Source organism: Spea bombifrons, chromosome 11 (genome assembly GCF_027358695.1).
Source record: "Spea bombifrons isolate aSpeBom1 chromosome 11, aSpeBom1.2.pri, whole genome shotgun sequence".
NCBI lineage: Eukaryota > Metazoa > Chordata > Amphibia > Anura > Pelobatidae > Spea > Spea bombifrons.
This window is the reverse complement of record NC_071097.1, coordinates 11,498,823-11,511,933: the sequence shown is the minus strand read 5'-3', so window position 1 is coordinate 11,511,933 and position 13,111 is coordinate 11,498,823. Positions and strand designations below refer to the sequence as shown.

Below are 13,111 nucleotides of genomic sequence, written 5' to 3'. Positions count from 1 at the left end.
GATCTTACAATGATCCGGATCTTACAATGATCCGGATCTTACAGTGATCCGGATCACTGTAAGATTCGGATCCCTGTAAGATCCGAATCTTTGAACGACTCTCTGCCTTCATTGACATCACTGGAGGCAGGGGGGAGGATTCATAATAAAAGGGGCGGGGCCAATCGTTAGTGTGCCTGCACGGAGTTACTGGAAAACAGTAACTCCGTGCAGATACACTGAGTGATCCGAAGATCCGGATCATGAATCGGATCATTTCAGTGAACGAATCGAAATGATCCGATTCACTTTAATGATCCGAACTTCCCATCACTAGAAGCTGATTCTCAGCCAGGCATCCTGAGAAAGCCAGGAGCTTTAGCTTCTGAGAGCTAAAGAGCTTGCATACACAAGGAAAAAATATTTATTTTCCCCCTTTGGTGTCTCTTGTTACTGCTCCACCTGTTATAAACACAAGTTAATTCATTGTGGGTTATGTAAAAAGTGATTACAGTGCAAATTTAGAAAAGTGGTTTTATCACTATAGGAACTCGATGGAATGTTCAAATCACCAGCAACATTTCATCGGTTGTTAAAGTGTTAAGATCATTTTTCCAGCAGTTACTTAATACACATAACCCTCAGTTTGCTTTCTGTTGATGTTTTTGTTGAATTCTATATAATCTTAAGGTTCTTTATGTACATGCTGCAAAACGCCCAATAAAAAATTAAAAACATGTTGTTAACATATCTGAAAAAGCAGAATCAATTCAAGAAAACAAGTTTGAGAATACAGAGTAACAACACGTAAAATATATTGCTTTACTATTAGTTTTGACCTTATACATGTAAGTACACACAACCCTTACATCATATATGCAGTGGACAGACTATTTATTAAGCAAGACCAGGAAGTGGTAAAGCATACATACACACTAATTTCTCAAATACAAAAGAGATGTTTAATATGTACACACTACCGGAACACATTTTCCGTACCTTTTTCCTTGGTACACCTGCTTTAATGGAGAGGGAATCAGTCCAACCTTCCTGTGCAGCTGCTAAGAATGAGAATAAGAATTTTTTAAAAAAAGTTTAATTATGGGCTCAAACCCAAACTATCATGTTATTCTGGAAGAAAAAAAACATTTGCTTCCACTGCAGCCCACGTAGACAAGACTACAAGATGCATGGCGGGCTATAGTGTGTATATAAGTGTATATGAGTGTAATGTTTCAATGTATAGCGTTACTACATACCATGATGTGTTCCTAAGTTTCTAGGTGTAGGATTTTGCATTGGTGAGAATACACTGACGTGACAGGACACTAAGAGACATGTGCAAGAGCTAAACAGACATCCTAGCATAGCTTGGTCCTCTGGAAATACTACCACCTGTAGTCTCTTATGTCAACAAGCTTTGGACTAAAAAGAACTGAAGCCTCCATCTGTGCAGAAGTCACCTGGACCAATCTGGAATTGAGTTCGGACCTGAATGTATTTTTGAGAATAATAATGTCGTAATTGAAGAAGTAATTACAAAGTCATAACTATTTCTGATTATTTTGTACACTGTACACTGTAAAGAAACAAACTCAAAGAATGATATTGGTATAGGAAATATCTTTCTCATTGAATTAACTTTCTCTAATGTCAGTCTTGGTGTGTGGAAAATATTCATTTTACATCTTACATAAGATTTAGGTTTTAAAAAAGAATGCATGCCAATTAACACATGCTTATTATACAAAGTTAATTTCAGAGCAGAATTTTCACTTTGGGAGAATTGGAATGTCAACAAACATACAAATTAGAAAAAAAATCTCTCTGGAATTAAGTAATCTTGACTGTTTTTATACCCAAGCAACAACCATATTGTAACATTGTAATCAGGGATGGATTGTAATATTGGTGGCCGAAAACATATCGTCCGAAAATGACATAAAAAAAGCCTCCATCCTGGGACGGGGGTCAATTCCCCCAAGCGGTAAATCTAAACTAAACGCTGCACAAGGCCGGATTAACGTAGGGACTGAAGAAGCTGTTGCTCCAGGCCCCTACTTAGGCTTAGTCAGGGCTGGCCCACCATGAAAATTCCCGGTGGGCTGGCTGTACACTGAAGTGGCCGATTCAGCTGCACGACCACCAGGGCTGTCTTTAATGCGGGGCAAAAGCCTGCAGCAACCGCATCCACAGGGGCCCTGTTGCTTACAGTGTGTGCGAGCAATGTCTCTTGTTCTGCCCAGGAGAAGCAGGAACCCAGCAGTCATGTGAATTTATGTCACACGATTCCGCTCGGTTCCTGCTTCCCCTGGGATGGCAGAAGAGAAGTTGTTTGCAGAGAGTGCAAGCAACACAGAGGAAAGCAGCGCCCCTTGCAGAAGTCTGGGGGTGGGTGTATGAACGAGTATGCGTGATTGAGGGAATGAATGAGTATCTGTGAATGATTAGTATCTTTGAATGAGGGAATGAATGAGTATCTGTGAATGGGTATATGAATGAGTGAATGTGTAAATTGGGGGGCATGGCACAGGGAGGCTGTAAGTGATGTGCAGGTCCCATCATTTATCATTTTATCTGTGCTGGCAGCATCAATACACAAGCGGGGCAGCTAGCTGGGGCCATTACATAAATTAATACTAAAGCGAGGGGCAGGCTGGGGGCATAAATATACATAGTGCTGGCTGGGGGCAATACACACAAGGGGGTAATCATACAAAAGGGAGGGATCAACAACAAAGCAGTCTCTAAAGATGACTTTGTGATCCCCTTTGATTAACAAGTTATTATAATTATTGATTTATTGCAATTATTAGGAAAAAATATGTATGTATCTTTGACTTTTTTGTGTAACGTTACAATTTCTATGTTTTCAAAAGTAAACAAAGTTAGCAGGGCTGTATTTCCCCAAATGACAATTTCAGAACACACCACACATTAATTTTACAGATTTACAAGCTGTGCCACACTGTTACAAAGCTGTCTATTACTCTAGAATGTCTACCTTCTGAAGCTTGCCGATTCTCAAGCCATGGAAGACATCCTGAAAGGTAAAGTGAAATTTGGAGCATTCAGTCATACTACAGTGTGACGGCCATTTACACGGATAGGACGCATTTAAGATTTTCTTACTGTGGATGATTTTATTAATAATTATTCTGTTTTGCGGTCAAAATCCAAGCTTCAGAATAGGTGACTGGGTATTTGTACAGTAGTCGCTAAGTAACACTTCCTCTCCCCTTCCTCTCTCTCAGTTGGGGTACCCCAAGGCTCTGTTCTAGGACCCCTTCTGTTCTCTCTTTATACTTCCTCACTTGGCAAACTGATCTCATCCTTTGGCTTTTAATACCACCTGTATGCTGATGACTCCCCTGATCTCTCTCCCTCTGTCTTAGATCGTGTAATGAACTGCCTTGCATCTGTCTCTACCTGGATGTCTGCATGTTTCTTGAAACTTAACCTCTCTAAAACAGAACTTCCCTCCATTGCTAAGATTCCCCCATCAATTCCCTTCGTTATTAATGGTGCCATCATCTCTGTCTACTCATGCACACTGTCTTGGTGTCACCCTTGACTCTGACCTTGCATTTACCCCCCACATTCAGTCTGTCTCTAAAAACTGTCGCCTCCATCTTAAAAACATGATTATTTCCCGTCTTGATTACTGTAACTCTGTCTTAGCCGGTCTCCCTCTTAACCGTCTCACCTCTCTACAATCTACAATGAATGCTGCTGCCAGACTCATCAACCTCTCCCATCGCTTTACCAACGTCTCTCCCCTCTGTCAGTCTCTTCACTGGCTACCTGTGCGTTTCAGGGTTCATTTCAAAATCCTCACTCTTACTTTCAAAGCCCTTCACAGCAGTTCCCCGACCTACATCTACTCACTCATCTCTAAATACACTCCTAACCAGTCTCTCCGCTTAAAAAATCTCTCAAGACCCACTTCTTTCAGGACGCTTATAATATTGCACATTAACACCCCCCATATTCCCTTAGCTCACCTCTCCTAGTCCCTCGAATGCAATACTTACACTAGTGTGGCTGGTCCATCCCTTACAATGGCACTTTTACCTTTTACCTATTGTGTAAATCCCTCTAGATTGTAAACTCGTTTGAGCAGGGCCCTCCTCACCTGTTGTCTCTATAAGTCAATTTGTTATGTTACATATTACTTGTTATGTCCTGTCTACCCATTGTACAGCGCTACGGAATTTGATGGCGCTATTTAAAACAAATAATAATAATAATAATAATGTCTTTAAAAACAGGAAATCTAGGAAAACCAGATATACATCGTAACAATGTTTAAAACAAAGAGAAAATGAATGGAGATCCAGATTAAGACCACAGAAAGGCATTCAAGGCATCATGGCTGGACATATATAGTAAACTGCTGTAACAAATCTCGAACCAGATGTGTATACTGAACCTATAGTGCAAAGAAAACTAACCACAGCAATCTGTACCCTCCAAAGTGGCAGGGTGTAGATCTTGACTAAAAGCTTTTTTAAGGAAGTCAAGTAAAGTAGCTGGAGAGGTTGAGACAACCATCCACACCTCCAAAGTTGTTGTTTCACAAAAGCATTTCCACTGCTTCTGAGAGCTTACCTGATGTGAATGCCTGACAAACTCTGAAAATAAAGTTATGTCCTTGAAAAAAGTCCTTCCGGCGAGAGATTCCAGCTGCTTAATTTAAAAAAAGCCACCAGTGATTGACTGTCAGATTGTACGTAAACAACCCGCCTCTGAAGCAGGTGTCTCCGATGATATACATTCATCTAGCCTGCCAGTAGTTCTAGGAAATTGCTTTAGACTGTGCTTCCTCCAAGTTCAAAACCCTTAAGCAGAAAACTGTTCCACACGTGCTCCCCAGACGGCTCACATTTTTTTATGTCACTCAATTGGGATTCTGCCCTGTTTCAGTAGCTACCAATGGATAAACTTGTAGATGTATCTCACATCTACGTTGACATGATAACCTCTTAAACGTTTAGTATAAGAAAAAAATTAAAAATAGACGCCTTTGTCCAGATCCTTACTGGGAATGGGAAGGAAAATCAGTTTAGGGCAGAGCTCCTGAAACATGTGCAGCAGGAAAAAAAACCTTTAAATTTGTCTATGGACCTTAAAACTAAGAGATAATGGACAGAAGGTTCTAAATAAAAGTGACCTTAACTGCCACAACCATTAGGCCTAGTGAACCTTGGACTTACTCATCAATCCCTAGTGGATGTTTTACCGTGCTGGTTCCTTTTGTGACTAAATACTCTTTAAGAAAGTACCAACAAAATGCATAACATACAGATATGGTTAAGATTCAAAATCACCTGAACAAGCCTGAAGCCAGAGGGACCTTTTAGCTGGAACAGTTTGGGCAGCAGTCCTAAACAGCATGTTGGCACTTTTTATAGTACTAAATAAATTAAGACCCTAAGGATCAACACTAATGTCTTTATCAACCTGGATAAGCCATGTCTTGGTAGATCATCCCACTGGGGCTGACGCTAAGCCAGGCCTGTAGTACATAACAGCTGAATCAAAAGCCTCTCTCGATGTTTCTCTCTGCTCTATGATGTATAGGATCTGAGAAATGTGAGTTGTCCTCAAGGGGCAAGGCTGTCTTCCTCGTTGCTTTGACAACTGCATTATTCACCTGTTGTTCTAAATGGGCTCATAACACAGGCTCATAATGAATGAACAGCAGAGACAAGCTTGAGTACATCTTCAGTGGGGGAAATTGTGAATCTTTTGTATATTCTCCTTTATTTTCTAATGACAAACCCCTCTTGATTGGATGTGGCACATGGTTCTTCACAGATTAACAGATACACTTGTAGGGGCCATGAATAGATTTTTGACAACTAGCATAAGAAAGGTCTTTGTAGCAGACTTCTGAGGAGCAGCATGTGATGGCTGATTACCCACAGGGTTGGGGTCTAAGCAAGGCAAAACAGCTCAACAAGATCTGAGATCAGGCACTGGGAAGAACAAGTGGAAAAGGTGGCAGGCATACAGAGAGGATAGCTTCCGCCAGAAAGCAGAGAATGACCAGTAATGAGTAAAAACATCCCTGTTGCTAAGCAAATGGGACACACTTGAATATGAGGCCAAAAATGCAGGTCCTTGCACCTTGGAAGAACACGGAAGCCATCTTGCATGCAAAATCCCTTGCAGAAGATGAATTAAACTCAATGGAAAAGGAACCTGGAACCCCAGGAAATAAAAGTATGAGTGGTCCCTAGGGTGGCTAACAATAATCAGTCACACCAAGAACCAAAGCTTCAATAGTAAAAGACCTGACTAGAACTAAAAAATGGAGTCGACACATCCCTTCACAACCCACCTGAGATGCTACTATTTTTTTTTCTTTTAGCCATTTTTTGAAGACAAGAAGGTGAAAGCTGGGTCAATATATTTTGTGTTATGGAAAAAGGGCTTCCACCATGGCAATATCCGGTACCTTTCATCACTTCAAAGCCAAAACTAGAGAGAGGGCCCAAACCAAATGAAGTCTTTAGGGTTGTGGCTCCACTGTAGGATTTCCACTAATGGGAAATGATGGGTAAGACATCTGCCACTATAACGGTGGCTAAAAAAAAACAGGAGAAAAAAACCTGACTACCAGAGGTAGGGCAGAAAGAAAGCTGGTTATTTCCAGAGGCGGTGTCAATTTAATGGTTTGTTCTTTCTGTCCTACCTTTCAGTACTACTATACAAAAAAGGTTTGCGATTAACTCAACAGACAGTAGTTTAAGAGCCCGTCAGTAGAGTCCAGTTGGAATACTTTAAGGAACAACAGATCCTTGAAGGGTACCACATAAAAAAAGGTTTGAGATTAATCCTCTTATGGGGTCCATTGAAGACATAATAAGACTTGTGTTGATTTTTCCTTTGTAATGGCACAAGATAGCAAAAGTTTGAGATGCTCCTGAGTGGGGATGCACTGTAGGAGAGACTTTTAAATTGCTGTCCATCCTCTGAGATAATCCGAAACCTTTTCTTGCATGGCACTTCCATTGACTACTGCCTAAATTGCATTATTCCTAACACTGTTGAATGCCCAAACTTTTCCCACAAAGAATGACTTAATTATTTACAATTTTGCCTTATTTTTGTTGCTGGGAACACAAAAAAGCAGGCACTAATAAGTAGTTGCCATAGAAATTGAGAACACTTGAGAAAGTTGGAATTGTTTTTATGTGATTAAACATTCAGAGACGAGAAATAAAAGGACAGATCTGATTTGCTTGACATACTAGAGAGTGTAATTAATGTTGTCCACAGGTGACATAATTTAAACAAGGAGACACTGCAAAACGTACAAAAGATCGTTAATGGTCACGCTGAAGATTCCAGAGTCAAATCTTTAAGATATACATAATGAGGAACTAATTAAAGGGGTACACTCCAGTCATCATATGCATTTTAAAGTTGTTTGCCGAGCAGTTGATGTGTTCAGTAGAATTGCATGTAATATCAACGATGGAGAGTGAAAGCATATACAACACGTACATTTTAATGGACCATGATTATCATTAACGTGCACATGATGGCTGAAAAACACTTTACAAATATTGTTATTGCGAGTTATAAATACATCTTGCTTTTATAAAAGGAGCCTTTTTAGTAAAGACAATGGTGGATCAAATATTTGAATAGTGTAACTGTTTTTAACACCTCTCTGCCTAAGCAGAAACAGCACAGGTACACTACCTTATGTGTTCTTAAACAATAATTTCTGCATATTCATAGAAAATCTATAAGCAGCTTATTTTAATAATGTGACAGCTGGCAAAAAATGGATTTTGTTATTAATACAATATTTTGGTGAATTCCACTTACTGGTTGGGGGTGGTGGTATAGTAGCAGGGGCTCCAGGTCCACCTTGGTAAAATCCACTGCCAATTGGATAGTTAAGAGGCGGTTGCGATGTGTTCATTAAGGGAGGAGTGGGAGGCTGACTAACCGAAGTCGGTGCTCTTGACTGGCTGACCGAGGTGTGCGAAGGAAGGATGGAGGCCGCAGGGAACATCATAGGTCCTTGAAGATTAGGAACTGCCGGTACATTCATAGGGCTAGTGGAAGGTATTTGACCCAACCCAGGGGATGGTGCAAACGCAGCAGTAGGTGGGACCTGATGAGTTGGCTTGAAAGATAGCTGTTGTGCAAATCCTGAACAGGAGTTAAAGAAATCAAAGCAACATGTCATTTATACAGGAGAAAGGGGCAACGATGTGTTAGCTATACTAATGTACTACCTGTAACTCAAACAGGCAAACCACTGGGTTTTCAGTGTTTCCCAAGGATGAATAGACTAGAATCTCCAAACATTGCAATTAAGTTGAAAAAAAAAACTAACAGCAACAAATGGGTCTGCAGGAGAATGGTGTTTCAGTTTCCTGACTTCACTATATTCTGAAGGTCCAATCCCAGTGAGCTTCAGAGACTGCTGCAGAGACTGAATAAATCTCACCGATTTAACTGTACATTAAACAGGGTTAGCCAAAAAGTCCAGGGATGCGCAATTTGTATTGCCCAAAGTCCAGGATACACGGTTCTTTTTTTTCCCCAGCACTTGCAGCGCTGCGGGGGACCTGGATCCTAGCCCTGCTGCGGACAAATACATTTAAAAAAAAAAAGAACCGTGTATCCTGGAATAAAAGCCTCTTCCCCCACGCTGTGTTGTTGCTGCACCGGATATGATGTCATTTCAAGCCCTCACGCAGCCCTGTTTGTTTCTGGCTGCGTGCACCAGAGCTTGGATGACATCTGCTGACATGATGTTATAAATATAACTTTAATATAATATTATTTAGCTGTTAATACATATGCCTGGCGCATATTGGCTAATGTATGCAAAACGAAGTATCACATCACACACCAAATGAATTAGTGGCACCAGGCATATGTGTATTAACAGCTTTGATTAAAATATTTTTTTGTATCAGGACAAATAAATTGTCATGAGGGACAAGTAGATTGGGCTACCATTTTAGTCCCTAATACAAGTAGATTTTTTTTAAAAATGTCCACACCCCTGCAAAGTCCCATTTCACATTGAATTACGCACTATACATGGCCCTTCAAAACGAATAGTGAAGTGAGGAACCGGAACCACAACTTTCCTGCAGACTCTCTTGTCAACTCTTACATTTTTTTTTTAAATAGTGTTCTTCATCCTGGTTTCATGTGGATTACACTAAAGAAAATGGTTAGAAAACTGGACCAGGTGCTTTTTTTAAGACAAAGTCTATGGCTGTTTCCTTTTTATGGTGTTACAAAATTTCTCTGTTTTGGTTGTTTTATAAATGTATTGCTGTGTCAAGAATTTACCTTTACATATGATGTGCTTATTAATGTCCAACCTAAATAAGGCTGTGAGAACCTTGTGATGAAGGGGGATATTCACTAGACAGGATTGGGTAATGGGTTTCACTGGTAGTCTACCTATAAACCATGGAACTCATTGCACCATTGGGGAAAATAATCCTACATCACTGTCATGAGAGATTTACACATTGTTCAAAAAGACTAGGGGTATTGGAATGATTAGAGGTTGGTGATGGTAACAGGTTTTAAACACATGCATTGGCTCCTGTTCAGCTTAATTTCCAGTATGAAAATGACACCACAAGAGACTCCCCTCTGCTGCTGACACTTTGGCAGGCATGAAAATAAATGAAAGTGACTTTGGGCAACATCCAAGATCACTTGACCCTATCTTGACTGCAATATCTCAACGTATCCATAGTGTGAGACCCTGAGCACTTTCTGTTAACAGGCTTGATGCCATTTGCATAGTTTTATATCCTATTCTACCTACACAATTCTTTTATTATTAAGTGGTTTGGGCATTCAAACGTAATAGGTATTCAGTGTTTCCAATATCACAGCTAGATTTAAATGCTTTGAAACTTAAAAAGGAGAATGTAAAATGTTGCACTGTATAGAAATCAGTACAAACTTTTCAAAAAGCAACCATAAATACAATTTTAAGAGTTAAGGTTCTCCAGGGCAGGACCTACAGAGACACATCATATAGCTCATACTCCAATGCTTATGGGTATTACATGACATGGGGCATAAAAATTAAAAGGAGGCCATGGTTTAACACTGATTTTTAAAAAGGTAAGAAAAATTGGTTAGTGTACATACTTTTTTGTGTTTCATTTTTAACCTATTGGGCAGCTAACAGGTAGACAAGGAAGGCCATAACATTAGACCAGTTATCATAAAGTCAAGCAGACCCAAACTGCAATGTTCTCTCATTAATACACTTATCGTCAACTTGTAAGTCACAGAGCAGGAGAAACTAATTTCCCTGTGGTTATTATATCAGCAGCTTCTTCTAAAGCCCAGGTCACAAAGATACGACACAGGAGCATTGTATTCAGACAAAACAGCGTCAAAGGGCCTCAAGAAATCTCCCACAGCCACTAGAGTGTTTGGCAATAGTAGGGGGATTAAGCACTTGAGATGTGACCAGTTCCCCACCCACCTACCACCAGCCTTTCAACGATCTAAATGTATCTTAGACAAAGAGCTACAGACCTCAAGCTGTAGTCTAGCAGCAGAATATGCCTGAAGTTTCTGCCTGTTCACTTTGACTAAGCTAAAGTAATTATGGGAGAATTTAATGATGAAAAGATTACTTTCCTTGTTTTTTCCACAAAAAAAAAAACATATAATGAAAACCTGTTATTGAAAATTCAGCCTGAAGTATCCCCTATGAAACATTCCTCGACTGTTTCAAAAATCCAAACCTGAAGTGACCTAGCACTATGCGCTAATGTTTTCTCTACATAATAGTAATGCAACAACAATATTTTGTTTCACTACTAACTACCACAGTCTACATATACATAGACACATTTTACCTGTATTACTGTATTTGTTTCTAAATGTTCTCTTAAATTGGAAGTGTGTGTTCTAGGATTGTGGAAAGTGTGGGATAATTCTGAACAAGCTTCAGTATGCCACTAAGACAGCACCATGAAAAATCATCTAAAACTGGGTCAAACCTGGGATTTCATTCTACATTCGAAGATCTATGATATTATTGCACAATTCATCAAAGTCAAACGTGAATTCTGATATTTAAATCAATCACTTTATTTTATATGGGCACTTAGTCCTGAAAACTTCATACCTTTTTGTAGAGTACTGTCCACAGACAAGCTTGTTCTTTGGATATAAACCTTTAATTACATAGGGGGTGTAGTTTAACAACTCCTGGTCTTTGAACAATACTTGTCTGATCCATTAGTAGTAAATAACTTATATTTCAATACAAGTTATTTACTACTAACGGGTCAGACAATATGTTTGGACATAGAGCTAAAACAACTTAAGTTCTTAATCCATACGCGTTAATACAACAGCTCAGTAATGGGTCCATTTGATTTGTCCCCATTCACTATTGTTCAACTCATGCAGAATCTCACCTTGCATAGTTGGCTGTGGGACTGAGTAAGGCTGCCAAGCTCCTGCCCTGGGGTACGCATTAGAAGGCAGGCCAGGAGCAGTCTGGACTGGGATGGTCGGAGGAGGCCCCATCGAGGTGGGTCCTGGCTGAGGAGTAAATACTGAAGGCACTGGTGGATAAAAAGGAATTCCAATGCTAGCTGGATTTTGGGACAAAGCCTACAAAAAGCAAAAAGCAAGTAAATTTAAAAAAGCCCTGCTAAACAGGCATGGATATAATCAGAGCGAACATAAATCATTACACACACTTTAAAATCCGTGACAGAGTTTCACAAAGATGGCAGCTGTTAAACCATCACATAACCAACAAGGGAACTTGACTATTTCTTGTCATATGAAAACATATGACATTTAATGACGTCTTATGTACGGATGCTATTAATAACGATATTTTTTATTATTGTATTTGAAAACAAAATGCCTTTCTTTTCATTAGACTCACAAGTACTATTTTTTCCCTAATGCCCATGAACTCGGCACAGCTCACCACTGCCACCTAGTGATAGAAGTATTATAGATCAACATCCTTAACTTTGGTGGAGTGTATAACCCTTACAAGTACAAACAGTTTTTAACCAAAAATGAAAATGTTTGCTTATGGAAATAGGTATTTTAAAGCATTGAGGGCTCTTGGAATGTATATATTTAGATCAAACTATACCCGTCTACTGTCCTCTTTATACCGGACTTCCTCTGGGGCTTTGCTGTCCTTTGGCGTGGAGGATGGTTGATTACTAAACATCTTGGAGGCAGACGGGTGAGAAGTCATAGCATCTCCCTGGGCGTTCAGCAGGCGATCTCGCAATAGACAAATGGAACGCTTAAAGGATTGATATAATGTTAAATACATTGCTCTGTAACATTATTAAAAAAAAACCAAAAAAAAAAAACCACACACATAGACAGAGTAGCCATTTTAATAAAAAAAAAAACCTTCTCAACATTTGTCAAAAGACAACATTTTGAAATGCATTTAACACAATATTTACTAGAATGACAAAATACCTCTTTGGAATCAACAGGCAAGTAAGTCATTGCAGCGGTTAGGTTCCCCTGGGAAGCCAACAGACTAGCGTATTGAGCCACCTTCTCAGATAATGCAGGGCCTTGTGGTGGCATCTCTGCCCCCCGAAGAATCTCAATTGACTTTCTTAACACCATTGCTTTTTCTATCAGATCCTGTGCGTACAATACAGTAACATATGAGAAACCCAGTTACAAGACAGTTACAGGTCGACAGTGCTCTTAGTCACTAAATAACAACTAGTCTTTATGTGGGTACTTTAAAGGAGCAGTTTTATTTTGTTTTATGACATATTATGTGGATAGATAAAGAGATGGAGGAATGGTAATTTTGAATGGTAAAATTGAACGTAAAGCAAGAAACCCCCCAAAATAGTAATAATATGAACAGTCTTAAAAAAAACCAAAGTATTCCATCACGGCTATTTAGGAATCAGTACTATTTAGGAACAGCTCTATTACCTGCAGTGCAAGTGGGTTTGACATTTCATGGTTATTCACCCAACACTGAACAAGCTTGTCTACGTTTCCTGAGGATATATAACAAAGACAGGCCTGGGAAGACAGCTTTCCATCTCCTTCTGACTCCAAACGACTTCCGAGAGCATCTGGTGAAATAGCA

At 39.6% G+C, this 13,111-nt stretch overlaps 1 protein-coding gene across 2 annotated transcripts in view; it reads right to left on the bottom strand.

Annotated features, from left to right (window-relative positions):
- The window catches only part of SEC31B (SEC31 homolog B, COPII coat complex component), a 50,762-nt gene that overhangs the window by 6,336 nt on the left and 31,315 nt on the right, over window positions 1–13,111 (bottom strand). Inside the window, exons 17-23 of one of the 2 annotated variants that reach the window (XM_053450284.1) lie at window positions 12,952–13,097; window positions 12,472–12,645; window positions 12,128–12,286; window positions 11,427–11,625; window positions 7,825–8,154; window positions 2,984–3,022; window positions 979–1,040 (exon numbers count right to left, since the gene is read on the bottom strand). In XM_053450284.1, the coding sequence (XP_053306259.1) occupies window positions 979–1,040; window positions 2,984–3,022; window positions 7,825–8,154; window positions 11,427–11,625; window positions 12,128–12,286; window positions 12,472–12,645; window positions 12,952–13,097 (1,109 nt within the window). The remainder of the gene's footprint in view (window positions 1–978; window positions 1,041–2,983; window positions 3,023–7,824; window positions 8,155–11,426; window positions 11,626–12,127; window positions 12,287–12,471; window positions 12,646–12,951; window positions 13,098–13,111) is intronic. The other variant, XM_053450285.1, reaches the window with a different exon arrangement.